At 41.3% G+C, this 22,468-nt stretch overlaps 1 protein-coding gene across 5 annotated transcripts in view; it reads left to right on the forward strand.

The window, feature by feature from the left end:
- Znf148 (zinc finger protein 148) overlaps window positions 1-19,370 on the forward strand; it is a 127,875-nt gene extending 108,505 nt beyond the window's left edge. For all 5 annotated transcript variants that reach the window (XM_006974538.4, XM_042259212.2, XM_076548752.1 and 2 more), the window contains 2 exons: window positions 11,512-11,630; window positions 11,882-19,370. In XM_006974538.4, coding sequence (XP_006974600.1) covers window positions 11,512-11,630; window positions 11,882-13,480 — 1,718 coding nt within the window. In that variant the 3' untranslated portion in view covers window positions 13,481-19,370. The remainder of the gene's footprint in view (window positions 1-11,511; window positions 11,631-11,881) is intronic.
- The last annotated feature ends 3,098 nt before the right edge of the window (window positions 19,371-22,468 follow it).

A 22,468-nucleotide genomic window follows, 5' to 3' on the forward strand; every position in this document is an offset into this window, starting at 1 on the left:
ATAGCAAGGCTCTATCTTTTAAGAGAGAGAGACGGATAGACAGAGAGACAGTATGTTACAATAGCTGTTTTCATGTGTTGCTCAGCATCTGAGTAAAGACGGTGGGTTGGTCTGTTTTGTATTTTTTATGTTTAAGTGCCTAGGCCAGTGGTTCTCAACCTGTGGGTTACAGCCCCCATGAGGGGGGTCACATGCCAGGTATCCTACATATCAGATATTTAAATTACTATTCATAGCAATAGCAAAATTACAGTTATAAAATAGCACCGAAATAATTTTATGGTTGGGGTCACCACAGCATGAGGAACTGTATTAAAGGGTCGCAGCGTTAGGAAGGTTGAGAACTGCTGCTCTAAACCCTCAAAACCCCACCCCAGTGATGTACTTCTCCAGCAGAGCCATACCTCCTAAAGGTTTCGTAAGCTCCCCAAACAACATCATCAGCTAGGGACCAAGTGTTCAAATACCCGAGCCTCGGGTCACTTCTCAACCACCGCGCAGCAGGCATCTCCCCAGCTCGGTCTCGGATTTGCTCTGTATCCAAGAATAGCATTGGATTTGTGGTGTGCCTTGGCATGACAGGCCTGTGCCCCATACCTGGCCCATGTTTCTCACAGAGATTATAGCAGCTTATAGATTATAGGAGGAAAAAACAGCCTGGAAATAGATCTGTTCTTTGTAGGGTTATCAGAAGGAGACTTTAAAAAATGTAAGGTGTCACTAGTGTTTTTTAGAAAATAGATGAAAAATGAATTTTACCAGAGAATTGCATCCTATGAATAAGGAACATGGAAGTTCTAGAATTGAACAGTATAATAAGTGATATAACATGCAAGCTTAATGGAAGAGTAGAGGCCGTAAAAGAGATTAGCAAATTGGAAGTCGTTGAGAGGAAAATAGCATGGAGAAGGGAAAAACCGATGAGCACTGGTGGAGGGTCAGTCCCTTGAGCAAGGACAACTTAGCAGTGACTGCGGCACTGGGGAACAGACTCCCCACACAAAGCCGGTAAGAGCCTAGAGGCCCTCAGAGTGTGGGAGGACCTCACAAGCTCTTCCCCATCCATGACTGAATGCCGATGGGCCCAGTTTTGTGGAAGTCTGAAGCAGTAGCCACCGATACCATGAATAAATGGATACAACAGCCATATTGTGTCAGGAAGGCCACACATAGCACTGATGCCTGTATCTTCAGGTTCTTACAGTGTGCTGGGCTTTGGAGGGGTGATAGAGTGTCCTGTTCAGGGTAAGGACTCAGTAGTCACTCACTCTCAGCACTTCGACCAGTCCATGAGTCGTCACATTAAGGCTTGTCACCACCAACAGGAGTGTCTCTGACCAGGGCTGAGAGCAGAATTAACCTATGGCTGTAGACATCTGTTTTTGTTTTTAGATAGACTTTCATGTATCCCACCCTGGTCTTAAACTCTCTTTGTAGTTGAAAATAATCTGGAATTTCTGATCCTCCTGTCTACCTCCCTAGTGCTGAGATTACAAACACACACAGCCACACTCTGTTTATGGTATTGGGGATCAAACCCACTGCCTTCTGTGTGCTAGGCAAACCCTCTGTCAACTAAGCTACATCACCAGCTCATTTTCTTTCCAGTAGAGATAATAAAGTCATCAGCTATTATATGGCATCTTCACAGTGTTGAAAATCAATATAGAATTCTGTACCCAAGGAATTGCCCATCAAAAGTGTGGGTAGAGTAAAAATGTATTCAGATGGACAGGAACTAAATATGTTTGTTATCAGTGGTCCCACACTGTACGAAACTAGAAGCAATTCCTTAGATGGAAGAAAAATAATCCCATTTGAAAACAAGGAAATGAAGCTAGCAACATGGTTCAGCAGTAAAAGTTCTTGCAAAGCAGCCTTAATGTTCCGAGTGCCATCCCTGTGTAAAATGGCCAGGTGTGGTGGCATGCATCTGTAATCCCACCACTTGTACAGTGAAGCAGGGGATGTGCCCGAATTTCACGGGCCAGCTTAGCCTGGAGTATACAGCCCAGCCCAGAAACGAGAAAGACCCTGACTCTACACGGTGCAAAGAGAACCAACTTCCTGAAGTTTCCTCTGACCTCCACATGCACACTGTGGTATCCATGTGCACCTTATACACCTACATCATACACACAGTAATAGATTTACAAAAAGAAAACATGGAAAGGCAGAAGAGTGGCATAGACATTAAATATGTGGTTAAGGAGAAGCAAGAAGCTCTTCAGAATGACAGCATCTTCTAGGCTCAAATTATTTTTAAGCATTGAAGTGTGTAGCTGTTGCAAAAGAAAAGAGTCAAGGAAATGGAAGTAATATTCTAAGTCCCTAGTGCTGCCATGGAAGTGGTGGTAATTTGTATTGGCATGAAATAGTTTATTTTCACATAGCCACTGCAAGAATAATAAAACAAAGCTGGGAGGTGGTGGCGCATGCCTTTAATCCCAGCACTCAGGAGGCAGAGGCAGGTGGATCTCTGTAAGTTTGAGGCCAGCCTGGTCTACAGAGCAAGTTCTAGGACAGCCAGGACTACACAGAGCCTGTCTCAAAAAACAAACAAACAAACAAAACAACAACAACAAAACAAGAAAGAAAGAATAATAAAACAAGGTACAGTCAGTATAATCAAATAGGGTAGAAAAAAAATTTAAGAGATACAGTTTGGGTGTCCTTTACCCTAAATGCTTGGGACCCAAAGTATTTAAAATTGAAATGGTTTAGGTTTTGTAATACTTGCTTTTACATAAAGTAGCTTAGGGTTGGGCCCAAGTAAAACATGAAATTCATTGCCATTACACACACAGCCTAAAGGTAATGTGATAAACCTTTTAATATGCCAGCACTATATTGTAACAATGGGAGGTTAAGTGTGGAATTTACTTGTTTGGTTTTGGCACTCAGAAAGTTTTGGATTTTGAAGCATTTCAGATTTCAAAATTGTGGGTTAGAGATGCTGAGACTGTGCCTGAGTTGCCCTAAAGCAGTAGAGAGGAGCAAAAGGAACAGAGAGCAAATGGTCACATAGCAAGCAAATGTTTAACCCAGAGTAGCTGAGAAAGTACCCTAAATGTGAATGGCTTAAATACTGCAGAATAGCCAGACTATGGCACAACAAAGCCCTGTGATTGAGAGGTGTATAAGGAACATTGTAATAGAAAAGCATACATTATGCCAACATTATCAGGTCAGAGGAATCGACACATTCATTCCCTCAAACAGTATCTTTTCTTGGTCAAAATCCTCGCTAGTAGGAATTGGCAATAAATTGCTTTAGACCACAGTTACCTTGCCCTGCTGTTGCCATTAGCCATCTTCCCTCCTCCCTCCCTGTCCCCCACCCTCCTCCGGGTTTACTGTTGATGATGTTTCCTACTTCTCTGACATAAACGTGTGAGTGAGTGAGTGAGTGAGTGAGTGTGTGTGTGTGGGGGGGAGATACACAGTGTAAAGTGCAGTTAATATGGACAAGCAAGTTTTGTTTTGTTATAAAATAACAAAACAATAAGGGCCAGGGAGTCAGCAGAAAGTCTAAGAGCCCTAATTAAGGCCCTGATAGGAAGAACATTTAGTGATGAATGTTTGCTTTTGAGGATGGCTCTTTATCCCTTGATACTATATATAATTAATAAGGAGAAACAGCAAGAAGACAGGTGCCTGTATACATGAAGAGAAGGAAAACAGTCTGGGGACAGGGAGTCATTTCCTGTTAGGAATTCAGTGTGTGTGTGTGTGTGTGTGTGTGTGTGTGTGTGTGTGTGTGTGTGTGTGTGTGTGTTGGGGGTGGTCAGCCGACTCTTATGCCCCCAGGACTGTCTTCATTGTTGATCTGTCTTGTAGAGCACCTCCAATCAAGAGGTGGCCAAATAGTTCAGAAACAGGCTGATTTGAAATGCTACAAGTCAGAACAGTGTTTACTTAAGCATTTTAAAATCTTTGTGTGTGTGTGTGTTTTGAAATTGCATAATCATTTCTTTTTGGTTAAGCACATAGTGATAAGAACAAAACCAGGCATTTTACTAGTTTTTAGTAATGGCACATTTAGATGGCATTTACTATAAATTAATAATATGCCCTAAGTTAGATCTGCTAGCTGCTATTGGGATGTTAGTTTGTGTTAATAGGCTCAGGGGCCTATACCAATATACATACTTACTGTATAGCTTGGCTGAAAGAAAAATGAAGTGTAAAGCTTAGTTTGGTGGCACACACTTGTAATCCCAGCACTCCAGAGACTGAAAGTTTGCAGCCAGACTGCATGGTCTAGCAAGGCTCTATCTTGGGAGAGAGGGAGGGAGAGAGGAAAAGAGGGAAGGAAGGAGGGGGGGAGAGAGGGGGGGGGGAGGGAGGGGCAGAGAAGACAGAGAAAAACTGTGTTATTCATGTGTTGCTTAGCATCTAAGTAAGGACAGTGGGTTTTCCTGTTTTGTGTTTTTCATAATTAGTGCCTAGACCATTGGTTCTCAACCTGTGGATCATGACCTCCACAGGGTCCACATACCAGGTGTTCTGCATGTCAGATGTTTGCACTACAATTCATAACAGTAGCAAAATTACAGTTCTGAAGTAGCAACAAAATAATTTTATGGTTGGGGGTCACCACAACATGAGGAATTGTATTAAAGGGTCACAGCATTAGGAAAGTTGAGAACCACTGACCTAGACCAACTCTTGGTTATTTGAAATTATGGATAGATTTTCTTGGGCTTTTTCCTCTTTCTAAGGCAATTATTTTTCTAGTGTTGTTGGGTTCATAAAGGAAAAGTCTAGACTCTAATCTTCAAAAGCTGAAAAATAGTTCTCTTATTAGCTATATTCTCAGGGTCTAGGAATAGACCACACATAGAGGCTTTATAAATAGATCTTTTCACAGCTTTGCGACTGTATTCATTTACTTCTCTGTAGCCTATACTGTTCTTGAACTTAGTTCTCTAGCTTCAGCCTCCTGAATGCTCTAGGTGTGTCCTGCTATGCCTGGCTCTAGCCTATATATATATATATATATATATATATATATATATAAATAAAATTATTATTAGGAAAACATTGAGAAGGGTTTTTTGTTGTTGTTTTTTGAGACAAGGTTTCTTTGTATAGCCTTGGCTGTCCTAGAACTAGCTCTGTAGACTAAGATGACCTTGAACTCACAGAGATCTGCCTGCCTCTGTCTCCCATGTGCTAGGATTAAAGGCGTGTGCCACCGCCATCCACCTAGCAATGTTTTTAGAATTTTAATTCTTGCCACCTTTTAGGTAGGGAAAAGCATTCTATATTATAAAATAGGTTTTAAAGTTGCTTCCCACTAAAGTTACTTGAAGTTACTTTTTTCTTTCTTTTTTTAAATTTATTATTGTTGTTGTTGTTGTTCTTGTTATTATTATTAGAGACAAGGTTTCACTATGTGGCCCTGACTGTCGTGGAATTCATCCTGTAGACCAGGCTGGCCTCGAACTCAGAGATCTGTCTGCCTTTGCACCTCCTCCCCGCCCCCCCGCCCCCCCCAGTGCTAGGATTAAAGGCATGCACTACCACCTTTTTTCATTGAGACTCTTCAAACTACAGTTCTTTTTCCAGTTCAGCTGAACTGACACTGACGTATTTTCATGTTACTGTGGCATGTCTAGTTTTTATTTAATAAGCTGATTTCTACTTCATGGTTTATAATTTTTCTCAAGTGATTTCCTATAGAATGTAATTTCCTCGGTAATGCATGGGCTCTTAGCCTGTTAAATGGCTCTTTTGAACCCCCAGAAAGACCTATGTTAAAAGTCTGTCTTGGTGCTCCCCAAAGTTAGGAGCACAATTGCTGGAGGCGCAGTTACTAATCCCTGTGTTCAGTGATTTCTGTTCCAGCGTCGCCCAAGTGCAGCTTACTGCTATTTTCAGTTGGTGTGTGGCCCAGTTGCTGGATTACACCTCTAAGCAGTCTTCAGATGTAATAACATTAATTGACTGCCAGCCTCTTCATTTTATTGTTAATAGCTAACATTTTTTAATGCATTGTGTTAGATTTCATTCTCAAATCACTAATTTCCTAAGTTGTCTGCTTCATGTTTGGTTCTGAGATAAGCTCTAAGGTTCCATTTAGAGATGAGACTATCAGCTCTGGAGGTTTACTTAACATCTGGTTTTTAGTTAGATACTGAAACTAACTTGAAGCCTAGCTCTTGGCTGGAGAACCTATACTCTCAAGTACTATTATGTTGCTTCTCTTAATACCATATGATCTTACTTTTACATAATAGTTTATTTTCCTGATACATTTTAATATCTACTTTTTTTTTTTTTATTGTCGTTGTTGTTTTGTATTTTCAAGACAGGGTTTCTCTGTGTAGCTTTGGAGTCTGTCCTGGATCTCTCTCTGTAAACCAGGCTGGCCTCAAACTCACAGAGATCCACCTGGCTCTGCTTCCTGAACGCTGGGATTAAAGGCATGTGCCACCACTGCCTGGCTTAATGTCTACTCTTTTTTTTTTTATTGTTTAAAATTAATTAATTTATTTTTCTATTATCATCTTGATAGAGTATGTATTCTTATCTTAATAGTGAGATGTTTCATTGAGGCTTGCTCAGTAATTGAGTAAAACCGAAATTTATTATTAGCCACAGTCGTCCTAGGGACCTCCATGCTATATATATAGCCTTCATGGTTCTATGGGTTGTAGTCTGATTGTTTTTTTATTTTATATCTAGAATCCACTTATGAGTGAGTACATACCATGACTGTCTTTCCGGGTTTGGGTTACCTCACTCAGGATGATTTTTTCTAGTTCCATCCATTTGCCTGCAAATTTCATGCTTTCATTGTTTTTCTCTGCTGAGTAGTACTCCATTGTGTATTTGTACCACATTTTTTTCATCCATTCTTTCGTTGACGGGCATCTAGGTTGTTTCCAGGTTCTGGCTATTACAAATAGTGCTGCTATGAACATAGCTGAGCATGTATCTTTATGGTATGAATTTAATGTCTACTCTTTTTAAAACATTTTAACAAATAAATGACACCAACCATGGTACCTCATACCTATGATACCAGCACTTGTCACTGAGACAGGTGGATTGCCATGAGGTTGAGCCAGCCTGGGTTACAGAGTAAGACCCTGTCAAAATAAAGTTGTATGGTATATACATTGCTTGTCAAGAATGTATTACTCAGACCAAGTGAACTTTTCAGAGGTGTGGTTTTTTTCTTTCCTCTTCCTTTGGCAGAGTGAGTGAGACAGGATCTCTTATATTCAGACTGGTCTTGAACTCACTGTGTAGCCAAAGGTACCCTTGAACCTGCTTCTACTTCCCAAGTACTGGGATTCTCAGCTTGTGCCACTGTGCCTAGGTCATAAATATATAGGACTTAGGTTTTTTGTAGAGTTTATTATTTAGAAATTTTACTTACAATGTAGTTAATAATAGATAATTTTTTTGACTATTAAATATTTTCTGCTCATTAAAATAAAGAACTAATTTGGAGGAGTTTTGTGGTGTGTTGGAAAATACATGTGGCAGCTTTTGGAATTGAAGAAAGGTTAGTGCTTGAGAAGTCAAGTTCGAGGCCAGCCTGGTCTACAGAGTGAGTTCCAGGCCAGCCAGGGCTGCACAGAGAAACCCTGTCTCAGCAAAACAACAAAACAAAACAAATGGAGAGAGCGAGCAGCAGTGCTAGGCTTTTACCTGGTCAGTGTCACTTCTGTCGACAGTCCCCTGCTGGGTTGTGGAGTCAGAAGAGGAGCTTGTGTCCTGGCAGCACCCCTGGTGTTAGGGTTTAAGAACCAAATGTCTTCCAGAAGGCTTGTGTGATGAAGGTTGGCCCTCAGCTGGTGGACTCCAGTCACTGAGAACTGGTCCAGTTGTGGGGCCTCTGACCTGGTCAATGGATTATCCTTTGATGGATTTATAATATGATATTATTGGGAGATAGTAAAAAATTAAAGTAAGGCCTAGTTGAGGGAAAGGGGTCATGGGGGGTGGGTAGTACCTTGGAAGGCTACAACTTCTCCTGTTCTTTCCTGTTTTCTCTGCTTCTTGGCCACCATGAGGTGAGCAGTTCTGTTTGACCAGTCCCTTATTTAAAAGTACTTAATTTATCACGGGGATGTGTGTGTGTGTGTGTGTGTGTGTGTGTGTGTGTGTGTGTGTGTGTGTGTGTGTGGTGTGGTGTGGTGTGGTGTGGTGTGGTGTGCAATGTGTACATGAGTTTGGGGATGCACATGCATGGCACATATGTGGAGGTCAGAGGATAAGACACACAGTCAGTTCTCTGATTTCACTCTGGGTTCTAGGACTGAATCCACTTGTTGGGTGTATGTGGTGTTCTGGTTTGTTTTTCTGTCAGTGATAAAATGCTCTGGCCAGAAGCAACTGAGAGGAGGTTTTTTAGTTGACACTTCCAGATCACAATCCATCCTTTAGGGATTCCGGATAGAAACTGAAGAGAATCCATGGAGGAATGCTGCTTACCCTCTCACACAACCGACCCATGCTCAGCTGGCTTTCTTACACTCTCCAGACCGGTGTGTGTGGGAATGATGCCACCCACAGTAGACTGGCCTCCCACAGACATGGCCACAGGCCAGCTGATGGAGGCAGTCCTTCCGTTCAGGCTCTAGATGTAGCCTTGATGATAACAACTGATGGGCGCACAGGGCATGCCTCACACTCTGATGGCTGCCGCCACCGCCTTCAGCTTCTACCTCAGCACACACACAAACAGTGGGGCAGCAAGGAGAGGGTAACTAACACAACTAGTGAGAAGGCCTTACATCACTTTCTAGGGCAGGGGGAACTAAGAGGAATCAGGAGGATGTGTTAACTGGGTGAATACAGAGCGACAGAGTAAAGTTGTCCAGGCCTCTGGCTTGCGCAGCTAAGTGAAGTAGCACCATTGTGATCTAAGCTGTGGTGGAAGGTCTCAAGTTTAATGTGAGATGGGATGTATTTGAGATGCTTAAGTGTCAGAAATGTCAGGAGTGGAGAGATGGCTTAGTGGTTAAAAAGCTCTGGCTGCTCTTGCAGAGGACCCAGGTTCAATTCCCAGCATTCGCATGGTGGCTCCCAACTACCTGAAACTCCAGTTCCAGGGTGATCTGACACCTGCTTATGGCCTCCTCCAGCACCAGACTCACATGTGTAAACATATATACATGCAAGCAAGTACTCATACACATAAAATGAGTCTAAAATGAAAAAGAAAGAAATGGATATGTTGAATAGGCAGATTGGAGGTGAGGGTCTGGAGATCAGAGTTGAGCATAATTGAAGCCGTGACCGTAGCTGAGCTTCCCTCTTGCCAAAGAAAAGAACGCAGAACACGAGAAAGGCAGAAGGCTCTGGTCCTCGCAGTACCCACCCAGATAATCTACCCAGTAACTACCGTGGGTGTTGTGGAGAGTGCTGAGATGAAGAAGCATGGGCTAGTGGGTACTTCATAGAGAAGAGAGAGCGGGTTCTGTTCGCTCGCCAGTTAGAGGCTAAAAGTCAAGACTATATAGCCCACCCCTAACCACATCCCATCATGTCAGGTGGCATCATGGCAGAGTGTGAGTAATTAGAAGGCGAAACAGAAGGCCAGAACAACCATTTCGTTTTCTTGAAAGAAGTAACTGTAGGAACTACAAAAAATGTTAGTTCCTTTCAGGGGCGTTGTCCTGGGTGATGTAATCACCACATAGGCTCCACCCTGCCTGCCTCCCAGTGCTGTTACCAGGAACCTTTGTGGGACACACTCAAACCATAGCAGGTGCCATCTGTTACATCCTTACCCAGAGGCTGCTGGTGGGCTGCAATGTCATGTGACCAGAGTGAACCCCCACAGTCAGGACTAAGAAAGTCCAGAGCCCCTGGCAATGGGAACAGTGTCTGTGGGACACACTGAGATTGCCTTTCTCACGTGTTCTGCTTTCCTGAATGAGTTTGAAAAGATCACACACTTACTCCTTTTCACGTCAGTCTTCCAATCATTTAAGTCATCTGTATAGATTGGCTTCCTTTTCCAACAGAGAGTCAGTCTCAAGCCCTCCGAGGAAAAAGCAGTCAAGAGATTTCTCCAAAAGAAGTTTCATTCAGCTTTTTAATTTTTCATAAAGAAGATGTGTCAGTCATTTTATCTCCACTTCATTCAGCAAAGACACCCAAGTGCTCAAACCAGGAACAAGACATCAGCGTTACTACTTTTTTATATAACGTGTAGGAACAGTAGCTAAGCTAGGCAGGTAAATCAGAAAGATACAGGTGAAAATCCTGTTCTGCAGGGTACCTGGGCTACGCAGTAAGTAAGACATTATCTCAAGAGAAACATGGGAGTCAACTGAAAAAAACACTACAGACAAATGATTTCATTAGCGTAGTGAAAGGTACACCTTGTACACACACACATGGGGGTGTAAGGAAAGAGAACATTTTTAACAGAGTCAGTAACATTCTGTTGAGTGTGTGATGGGGAACATTAGTTTCCTGGAAAGCATTCAAGGTGACTCTGCTACTCCGTTGTTCACTCAGACATCCTCGTTCATCAGGACAAGCTATTGGAACTCACAGTATTGTCGCCCTCCAGCTCAGAAATCCTTAGAGATTAAAGAAAGGTGATGAGGACAGTTGTATGTCCAGGTGACAGCACTCAGGATAGACACCAGAACTCAGGGGTGAGTCAAGAAAGAGAAGCAGAGAAACCTTTCTTTTGTTTGGTTTTTGCAGTAGTTCTAGGCCTGACACTCAGGACTGCGTATGTGCTGTGCAGCGCACACACCACAAACGGTTTCCCAACCCGACGCTGAGTGGGCAATTCTGTCCCAGTACTGTTGGTGCTGGTGAACTGTTTTTAAGAGCTACTTCCTAGGATCCAGATTTCATTTTACTCACAAGTACTTTGAAAGGAACAACTCTTAGGACTTGAGTTCAATCCCTAGGGCCCTCCCTCATGGTGGGGGAGCAAGCGGGTCCCTCAGACTGTCCTCTCACTTCCACACGTTCAGCAGCACACGTGTCTGTCTCCAGGTAGAGGGAGTGATTTGAAAATTCGAAAGGAAAGACACTGAGACTTAAATAGCTGCACCCAGGCTGGCAAGGTAGCTCAGCCACGTTGTGGCTGGCTGTCCAGACTGGCTGTCCAGACTGGCTGAGCCTGAAAGTTCAAACCCCGAGACCTCCGTGCTGGAAGGAGAGAACCGGCTCCAAGGTTGTCTTTTGACCACCGTATGTGTCCATGTTGTATGGCGAATGAATGAATGAGTGAGTGAGTGAGTGAGTGAGTGAGTGAGTGAGTGAGTGAGTGAGTGAGTGAAATCTCCAGGTGTGGTACAATAATTTAACAAAATCTGTACCCAGGAGTTGTGTCAGATTGCATGGGTGACGGTCTGTTAGCGTGCCTGCTGTCAACCTTTAGTATGTGGAAGGCATCTTTTGTCATGTAAACGGAGCAGAGTATTGTGCCTGTCAGAAGCTGTTTGTTATGAGATCTTTAGGCAAAGCAGTCCATGATTTTACAGTGTTTTGTTTTGAATTTTTTAAATCATTTATTAGGTGAAAAACCATTTCGCTGTGATGAATGTGGTATGAGATTCATACAGAAATATCACATGGAAAGGCACAAGAGAACCCACAGTGGAGAAAAGCCTTACCAGTGTGAATACTGCTTACAGGTAAGTCAGCCAGTTTGAATTCTCCTCCCTAACTGCAGTGTGAAGTAACTAACAGGCACAACTTAGTACTAGAGCCATTTGAGGTTTTAAGCTCTTTGATTAGATTTATAATAGAAACTTGATCAGTGAATTGGTTTGGGACTATTTATATTGTTATTAATTATCTTGTTTCTTTTCTTCTCTTCCTTGTTGACAAAAACAATCATAAAAACAACAACAAAAAAACTACTTCCAACTTCTGATTTCAACAGTATTTTTCCAGAACAGATCGTGTATTGAAACATAAACGTATGTGCCATGAAAATCATGACAAAAAACTCAACAGATGTGCCATCAAAGGTGGCCTTCTAACGTCAGAGGAGGATTCTGGCTTCTCTACGTCACCAAAAGATAATTCACTGCCAAAAAAGAAAAGGCAGAAAACTGAGAAGAAATCATCTGGACTGGACAAAGAGAGTGCATTGGACAAATCGGACCTGAAGAAAGACAAAAATGATTACCTGCCTCTCTACTCTTCAAGCACTAAAGTAAAAGATGAGTACATGGTCGCAGAGTATGCTGTTGAAATGCCACATTCTTCAGTTGGAGGGTCTCATTTAGAAGATGCATCTGGAGAAATACACCCACCCAAGTTGGTTCTCAAAAAAATCAATAGTAAGAGAAGTCTGAAACAGCCCCTGGAGCAAAATCAAACCATTTCACCCCTATCCACTTACGAAGACAGCAAAGTCTCAAAGTATGCGTTTGAACTTGTGGATAAGCAGGCTTTACTGGACTCAGAAGGCAGTGCCGACATCGATCAGGTGGACAACTTGCAGGAGGGGCCCAGCAAACCTGTGCACAGCAGCACTAATTATGACGATGCCATGCAGTTTCTGAAGAAGAAGCGCTATCTTCAAGCTGCAAGTAACAACAGCAGGGAGTATGCACTGAATGTGGGTACCATAGCTTCGCAGCCTTCTGTAACACAAGCAGCTGTGGCCAGCGTCATTGATGAAAGCACCACAGCGTCCATATTGGATTCCCAGGCACTGAATGTGGAGATTAAGAGCAATCATGACAAAAATGTCATTCCAGATGAGGTCCTGCAGACTCTGCTGGACCATTATTCCCACAAAGCTAATGGACAGCATGAGATTTCCTTCAGTGTTGCAGATACGGAAGTGACGTCTAGCATATCAATCAATTCTTCTGACGTCCCTGAAGTCACCCAGTCAGAGAATGTTGGATCAAGCTCCCAAGCATCCTCATCAGATAAAGCTAACATGTTGCAGGAGTACTCCAAGTTTCTGCAGCAGGCTTTGGACAGAACTAGCCAAAACGATGCCTATTTGAATAGCCCGAGCCTTAACTTTGTGACTGATAACCAGACCCTTCCAAATCCGCCAGCATTCTCCTCCATAGACAAGCAAGTCTATGCAGCCATGCCCATCAATAGCTTTCGATCAGGAATGAATTCTCCACTAAGAACAACTCCAGATAAGTCTCACTTTGGACTGATAGTCGGTGACTCACAGCACCCGTTTCCCTTTTCAGGTGACGAGACAAACCACGCCTCTGCCACATCAACAGCAGACTTTTTGGATCAAGTGACTTCTCAGAAGAAAGCTGAGGCCCAGCCTGTCCACCAGGCTTACCAAATGAGCTCCTTTGAACAGCCCTTCCGCGCTCCTTATCATGGATCCAGAGCTGGAATAGCGACTCAGTTTAGCACTGCCAATGGACAGGTGAACCTTCGGGGACCAGGGACAAGTGCTGAATTTTCAGAATTCCCCTTGGTGAATGTAAACGATAATAGAGCTGGGATGACATCTTCACCAGATGCCACAACTGGCCAGACTTTTGGCTAAAAAAAAAAAAAATGATGTGTAAATAATACTGGCACTTTAGAACAGATTAATCGAGAGTGGGGTTACTCTGTGTAAAATGGAGTGCTATACAGATTTCAGAGCATTGCGTTCATAGCAAGCTGGTAAGAATAGCAAGATAATCCACTAACTGCATTTTGTTTGGTTAGCCCGCATTCCTTGAACTGCCTTACGTGTTGTCACCGTTAGAGTCTGGAGCGATGCATTACTTGTTTTAGATCAGAACCTTGCTATTCACCCACACCAAGATAAAAAAGGAGAAAAGACTTCGCACAATTGTTTCCTAACTGAGAACATTGTACATTCTTAGGAGAGTAGTAATTGTGTGAAATTTCCTCATGCTGTTTCTAAGGTTTTCAGCATAGTATTGCACTTCAGCAGGGAATCTGAGGAGACTTCACAGGCGACAGTGAACTTAAAGTTTCAATGTCAAGAGATTATGGCTTAAATAAGTAGTTTGTCCTATAGGGGAATAAAAAGAAACCACCTTAAAAATGATATGCCATATACCCTTGATTTTCAGTTTGCATTATATTGACATGTGTTTTTTTTTTTTTTGAAGAAAAAAATAATAAAAATCTGATAGTCTTAAGACTCCACTATTTAAAAGCCTAATTACTTTTAAAGTATGCATACTTTCAAAACTTTTACCAAAACACACAACTGTTGAAGCATTTACTTCTCTATGGAAGTATGCATATTGGTGTCAGTTTCTTTGTACAGGTATACTTAGATATTTTTTATGATTTTTCATGTGCAAGTATCAAGGTTTGAAGTTTTAGTAAAAAAGAAATATTCTGTAGATTACATTCCCAAGAAAATAATGCTTACACAAAATGTATATTCCACGTTTTAAAGCTGAAATGTATTTTACTTTACACACTTCAGTTGACATAGAGCACTTAGGATTAATCTGGTATTTTTGATTTCTCAAAGTTAAAAAAAAAATAGATTTTTTAGGTTTGATATGGTTGTGTCATAATCATCTCGTAATTGACAATTTTGCTTTTTGGCAATAAAAGGAAGTTGGGATATCTTTGGACTGTAAAACCTGGTTTAATTCTTCTCTTTCTGGACTCTTGATAGATTGGATAATTAAACAGTATCCCAAGAAACTAAAGAAATGGGCATTTTAATTGCTTACTTAAGTTACTTTTAAGTGAATACTGCTCATGACAGTTTTACAAAGCGGAAGTACTTACTGATTCCAGTAACTGCAATTTCTTTTTCAGCTAGATGAGTGATCGGAAATTTTTTGTTGCATTTCAAAATCTAAATAAACTATAGACTTTATCCTTATACCACGAATGTTTTTTTTATATATGTATACTTTGTCTTAAAATAATACAGCATGGTACAATAAATAGTGCTTTTATATACATATATATTATACACTTTTATGAAGAATGATGGTTTGAGATACACATTGGACAGGTTTAATTTTTGGAGACTTATTAGTTACACTGACTCTCCTCTTTCATTTGTTCCACCTTTTTGGGTTTTGTACTTACATTTCTGCCATCTTTATCACAGTGCACCAGTGGTGACCCGAAACTAGTCCCCTTGGGAAACGGAGCTTTCGCTGACCTCCCTTTGACTTGCTGTTGACCCTGTAGATCTGTGTGCTTTGTTCTAGTGTTGAATATGTTATCCATTTAAATTATTGTTCTTTTATTTAATGCTATCCCAAGACTGTTCTCATTAAGAAAGGGAACAAAGAGATATCCTTCCCCAGTATCCTTCACTCACTTATTTTTTAATATGTTGGTGTTTTTATGACAAGGAATATAAGTTATGTTTAATGTGGTTTCTCTACATTTTGTAATGAAACTTGGCTTGAAATCATAGTTTTCCCATCTGACAGCTTTGCTGTCAGGGCTTCAAGAACTTTAAGACTTCTTTGAAGTAAATATTTTAAGTTCTGCCATTATTGATCTGAAGACTGATGTGTGTCTATGACGCATCATGTGACCGCAGGAATGCTTCATCAGATGAGGTGTTATGGGACCGTGCTCATCCTCGATGGGCGTTTGTATTTTTCTCATAGTACTTTTGATAAGAGTAGACATTTATTTCCTAAGTTGAGCCTGATTTTAAAAACACGTAGTTCCACTGAGAACTGAATGTGTTTCTTGTACAGTGGAAGGGGTTTGTTTGTAACATCACCAGCACAGGTTTAAGAATGTGACGGCTGCTGAGCCGTTCAGGTAAGCTTAGGAAGAAAAGCCTTTGAAAATGGAAGTTCTGTAAACAGAATTTCAGGCGTTGCATTCCTGTCTTAAACACATTTCTTTAAATCGACACGATGGCAGCCTTTCCTGCCAGGTTAAGCATCTGAGATACCCGATAGCCAGCATAACTTATTGACTTACCATTTCAGTACAGCCATCACTCTTACTGTGAAGTCCTGAATGCCTGCCAGGCTCAGCCTGTCTCTTCACCATGTGAGAAGCATCTCAAAAGTTTGGGGTTCTCCACTTTGGTTCAGAAAGTTCTGGGCATTAGAGGAAGGAGGTGGGTGGCCTTGTGTGCTGCTGTAGCTGACCCCTGTCAGTTCACACTTCTCATCTCTCTCCGTGAGCAAATTCCTGTAGAGGAGTAGCTCCCAGTGCCCTTCAGCTTTTGCTCACCACGAACCTGTTCCGCTCTCTCTCACAGGTTCTTCCTGGCCTGGTCTGGGCTTGGGAGACCTCCCACTAGACAAGGCAGGAACTCTCCAGCATCTGAAAGCATTGTTGCTTTTTGAACTTCAGTTCTTACTGCACATGTATTTCGTTGGGTTTGGAATAGCTGAGTGGCTCCTGCTTTTTTTTTTTTTTTTTTGGATCTACAGTGTGCATGTGCTAACTAGTCAGGTAGGGACCCACCATCTTAGCTCTGACTCAGGGTGCCAGCGATGGGTCATTTCATCTCCTGAGAGGTAGAAGAGGCCTTGTGCTCAGGGCAAGCTTTCATTCCCACAGATGAGAGACACTTGCAAAGTGCCAGTGAGGTTAGATCTTTTGCCATTTCTTTGGTTTTTAATAATTTGGGTTTTTAAAGGGCTGTTTTAAAAATAATAAAAAATAAATAAAAAGAGGCCGGGAACCTTTGCGTAGGCACGCTGCATACTGCACTCCCTAGAACCGTTAAACTAGAGCGCATCCTTTTCCAGTGTATTTACTTGAAGAAGCACTATTATAATCAGTGAGAATTTATTTGAGTCTGCAATTTAATTTAAACCTTTTCCGTTTCAAATTGCTTTATTTCAGGGAAATAATTTTCCAGTTGTTTTTGCTATATTCTGCAAATAAAAACCGTATGTTTCCTTTTTCCATCTAAACTTTGGTAGGAAACAAACTAAAGCAGACAAACATTTCTTGTTGTGTTTGTTGCTTTCTTTAATCCAATGGATAAAAAAGTAAAACCCTGTAAACATTATTTTATTTTTTTATGCAATACCATGCTGTAAATATGGTTCATCGAGTAAGGATGTACCTATGATTGAATCTTTAATTCTGCACAGTTAGAGTTTATATATAAACGTGTCTTGACAATCAAGGACTTTGATGTGAGTCTTCCTTTATGATGTTTATTAATGTTATGCATTCCATTTGTTTGAAGTGAGTACCAATGTGCTAATTTGTATTGTCTGGAAGTATGTAATGTTTTTACAGCTTGTTTTTAAGACTCTGTAAATATGTACAAACCAATCACAGTACGGCTTTATGTTAGAAGGCGTGTGATGTTGTACTGTATGTAAGCAATAATACATAGCAGTGCTAACTTTACAAGTAGCATCAGGAACGTTCTATAGAGACATTTCAGAGTTATTAGTTATCCTTATTTCATTTAATAATGATTATCTTTAATCAGTTTTTATAAGCAAATTCCATTGTTCCTTCTGTTGGAACGTAACACTGTTTACACAGCATAATTGACGTTGCAGGGGAGACAGGCTAGACCTGAGCCCATCTGCACTCACTCTCACTAAGCATTGAATGGCCTTACCACTCTTGTGCAGAGTTGGAGGGAGACTGCAGAACTTAGTGCCCATCACACTGAAGGAAGGGATGTGTTTTTTTCCTGCTTCTGTACCGCTACCTAACTCTGTGGTTTGCTTTGGGTTTTAATATATGTTTCTGTTTTAGATTCAAGCCCGTAAGTGTTCAGGTAACTTCAGTTCAATTGTGAAGTAGATAAATTTCTTCATATTTCATAGCTACATTTCAATGATTCTAAACTTTCTACTTTGGTTTTTAGATACTTATTTTTCAAGCTTGATTTCTCAGCTGACCAGATGAATTTACTCAACTTCAATACAAAGAAAGACAAACTTAGAGCTTGAAGTGAGTAGATACTGTACTGTACAGAACAGCTCTCTGAACACCCGTCACTGCTTTAGAAATGAAGCCGCCAATTTATAAATGATTATGACCTACATTTTATAGGGAACTGTTTTTAATGCTAGTCATTTCTATAATGTGCTTTGAAGGATTTGCTAGTCCACTCCTGTCACTTTTTAGTACACTGGTACCTTTTCTATGTAATGTATGCTTTTTATTATTGTAGCAAAGCATTTCAGTAGAAAGAATTTTGCAACAATATGGGGGAAATTTTTCATTGTCGGGTTTGAATTATACTGGATTTTATCTGTCTAGTCTTACTTGTCTTTATTTTAATGCTGTCTGGAAGGGACCTTGGTACCCAAATAAAGCAGGTTAACCTCATTGCTTCAAGGGCATACTGTGTAGTGCTGAGTTTCACCTGGAAATCTGATGACTTTGAAAAGAAAAACACATTTATAAAAATTGTACAGAAGAAATTAAATGTGTGATGGAAATCCTGATGGTGGAGCACGTTGAATTTTCTGAGACATAGTGTTATTTTCCTGGAATCCCTTATGCCTTCTTTGTATTCCAACCAATAAAAGAAAACCTTGTCATTGAAAGTGGTAGGCTGATAGGATATTCTGACTATACATATACAGTATTACTTTTCCTGTCTTATTCTCTGACCCCTTCTCAATCACTGTAAATTTTTATTTTCTATTTCCTATTGCTAATTAAACATGTATATAATGTAGAGGCCGTTGTATAGAACTGAATGAATTGGGTTGCTATGCTTGAATGGGTAGCTACATGGAAATATTTGATGGATACTGAGAATTCCTAAGATGCCAGAGTAAATTTTCATGGGAAAGGGAAGGCCACAGCAGATCCATCCTGCACCCCTAGAGGGTCCGTGGGAGAATCAGCTGCAAACTCAGTATCAGACACAAAGCGGGCTTCCCTTCCCTTCCCCAAAACATGAGCACTAGATTTCAAAGTCTACTCAGGTGAAATCGCTTCACAGTGAAACTTAACCACATTGAAATTTTCACTGTTAAATACTATATTTGTGATATTTTTAAATACAAACTTTTACACTGCATTCAGCAGCCTAACCATTGAAATTTAGCCAAGATATTTTAAAATATAATTGTCCTCCATGTATAATTGTTTTTAAACAATTGGGAGGATTTTTTGTTTAAAGATTTTTTATTGTCATTGTAAAAAAAACAACCAAAACCATCTTGCTTGACCCCACATTATCCCATGAGTGAATCACTGAGCCATTTGAATACAGTGGTGGCTTGTTTCATGCCTGGTCATGAAACATGAGCTGACATTACGAGGTTTAATGAGTTCATAGCTTTTGACACTGTCGTCATCAAGTTCACCTCGCCTCTTGGAGTTTATAATACCGTTTTATGTATTGTGATACTAAAGGAAGCTGTTTGACTTTATTTTAAATTGAATTATTAGATTAACTTATATTTGCAAATTCTGCATTTTCAATGTGGACACTTGGCTGTTTGAAAATAAAATACAGAATACAGTTTTATGAATAATTTTCTAGCTGAATTTTTCACAGTACTTTGAACCAAATGACTAATGGTAAATATGCAAAAACAAAATGTGGTACACAGTTACTAAGAGGAAAGGCTGTCCGTGTGGAATGACTGGTTCCGTGGGTTAGGTAACAATATCAGGGCCTTTACCCTGGCTTGCTGTAGAATGTCACTATTCTAAGATCAAGTTAACTGTTAACTGTCATCAACTATTTCAGAGTGAACCATGTTGAACTTAGAGCTAGGAATATGTGTGGCTTTTCCTTTACAGATAAGACTCCATTAACCTTTTACCAGTAGCGCACATGGGATTTCTTTTTTTTTCTCCATTAGTGTAGATAGATTTGTTTCCATTCACCAACCACCTTGCCAGGACCTTGTCTTCTGACAGTGGGGTGCGTTGTAAGAAAGCAGTCTGCAGTTAACAGTGCTGCTCAGGTCCTTGGGACAAACTTGAGTTAATTGGCCCTTGCAGGAGTCAGTGCTCAGACCCTGGCTTAGTAGCATGGTGCTGTAACCCACTGTACGTAATGGTACCACTGATGGTCTACTATTGCATTTCCTAGATCCCAGTTCTTGAGTGATTGGCTTGGTGGGGAGAGGGCTGGGGAGATACTCTACCTGACACTTCCCCACCTTCTGAAGATTATACAAAAAAATAATAATAAAATTGAAGTCACTTGAATTAATGTGTTGTCCCTGAGTCTTACTTGACATTTACCGCTCACACAATGATTTTTCTGATGAGTGCCTGGATAGAATCTACACTTCCCAGCTGTTCCCTGCTTAGCTGAACCTGATGGGCACTAGCATAAACAGCATCCACTCCTGGATCAAGAGTCAGTGGAGGCGAGAGCTTTAAGTGAAGTAAAGCGAACATGAGGGTCTCCTAATTGTAGTGGGTTTCCCCTCCGCCTGCCCTCACCCTATCATTTGAAGACAAAATGGGTGATTGGGACAAAACCTTTTATCCATAGACTTAAGCAGATCTATACATGCCGGTGTGTAAAGGGCTGGGATGAAAAAAATGTAACACTGTAAACAAGAATGACATTTCAAATGCTGGGAAAATGCACGTTTTCAAATGGCCTTGACTTGTAAAACGGAGAACATTGAACCTTTGCCTGTTTACTCACTTACACAGATGAGCTTTGAAAGTTGTAACCTTAATGTTCCTAACTTGTCATGTTCTTAAAGCTGAAGCCAATGCTGCTGCTGCGGTGTAGGGAAGGGAGCCAAGAGCATTCCCTGGGATAGGACTTGCAATTCCTGTTGACTTGGATCTTCGTTGGCTGGGGCTCAGAACCTTCTCCTACATTCAGCACTGATCACCTACTTACGAGACACTGCTAAGTGCAAATAATAGATGGCTGAGGCTCCTAGTGTCTTATTTTTTTTAAAGATTTATCTATTTTGCGTGTTTTGCCTGCATGTATGTCTGTGCACCGTGTGAGTGCAATGCTGGTGGGATGCAGAAGAGAGCATCAGAGCCTCTGGAACTGGCGTTTCAGGGAGCTGTGAGCCACAATCTGGGTGCCGGGAATCGAACCTGGAGCCTCTGGAAGAGCAGCCAGTGCTCTTAACCACTGAGCCATTGCTCCAGCCTGGCTACTAGTATCTTAATCTGAAAGCATTGATTGTGGTATCAACTGTAGATTACATGTCACACTGTTGTACTCTATATGACTAAAGCAAACACTGAGTTTAAAGATGTATCGGTACTGTGCTACATACTTTAGATCACTCTCCTCAATAACTGGGTAAGTGGGAAAGGATGGTTATTCTCTGCTTTGGTGTGATTTTATAAGAAGAATGGAATTTAATAAACCAGCTCCAGAAGTTAAGGTATGTGGAAACCATTACAGAGGAAACAGAACATTGTCAAAAAGTTACCCCCAATGGAAATGACTGGATTTGTGGGTAGCATTCAAGACTGGAGTGTGCGGCTGCTGAAATAGTCTGAGGGAACTGGCCTGTTATGGGTCTGGGTAATCAATGGATGCTGTACGGATTTACAAATGAGGGAAGCTATCCAGAGGATCACCTCTTACACTAGGACTCGGAAGGCCAGTGCTGGGGATCCTAAGAGCCAAGGCCTCCATGGAAAGGTGTTAATATGTTGAATGTTCTGTGCTCACACACTGCTGCACGTTCCTTCCAGACTACACTTGTGTTTACAGCACTCTCCCACTCCAAAGTCTTTGAGCGGCTAAACTCAAACCTCCCGTGTGGCGACCTCCCTTTGTGTGTGGGAGCTGCAAGACCAGCGCTTAGGCAAACCGCTCTGCCAGGCTAGAGCACAGAATAAAAGGCAGAGGACACAGCAATGCAGTCAGGGCGATTCAGGAGCTCTCAGATGACAGGGCGAACTGGGGGGTGGGGGGTGGGGTGCGTTTTATCCAGTTGGGCCTCTTGGTTGAGAGTGGGTGTTGGTGTCCAAATCATGAGGGGAACACAGAGAAAATCGTATTGTTCAGGAAAGACTTGTCGACAGCATGAGCAGTGGTAGTGGGGCGGCTTTAAATGAAGCAAGGGTGTGTCTTGTTAGGGCCATGGTGAGACACCGGATGTGGCTTGGTGACCATCTCCAGGCTGTGTGGGCAAAAGGAAGCAGGTGGGTCTTACAGTCAAAGGACTTGGACTGGTTGTCCTCAATCTTCCTAAATGACCTTGTTGAAGCCGTTGACCTTTTCTAATCCTCAACGACTTCTTCCATTTACACCATTGACAACCTGTGTGTTTTACCATCAAATTATTTGAGGCCAAAATATGTAAACTAGAATGAGGTAAAGACAAGCAAGACCCTAACTGGGCAAATGCTGGTTGCCTCGCTTCATGTGAAGCATGGCATTAGGAATTTCTGGCTGGAAGATCACACAAGTTGAACAACTTCAATCCATAAAGAAACGTCCCCACATCCAAGACTTTGAGCCCTAATGTCTTAGAAATGGAAATTTCCAATACCTTACTGATGGATTGCTGACAAGATACAGGCACACTAAAAGATGCCTCATTATAGTTACGAAAATATTCCAAGTACATCTTGTCCCAAGTATTTTGTATACTCCACGTCTCTCAGAAGATTGGAGATAGAATGT

Source organism: Peromyscus maniculatus, chromosome 12, assembly GCF_049852395.1.
Source record: "Peromyscus maniculatus bairdii isolate BWxNUB_F1_BW_parent chromosome 12, HU_Pman_BW_mat_3.1, whole genome shotgun sequence".
Taxonomy (NCBI): Eukaryota; Metazoa; Chordata; class Mammalia; order Rodentia; family Cricetidae; genus Peromyscus; species Peromyscus maniculatus.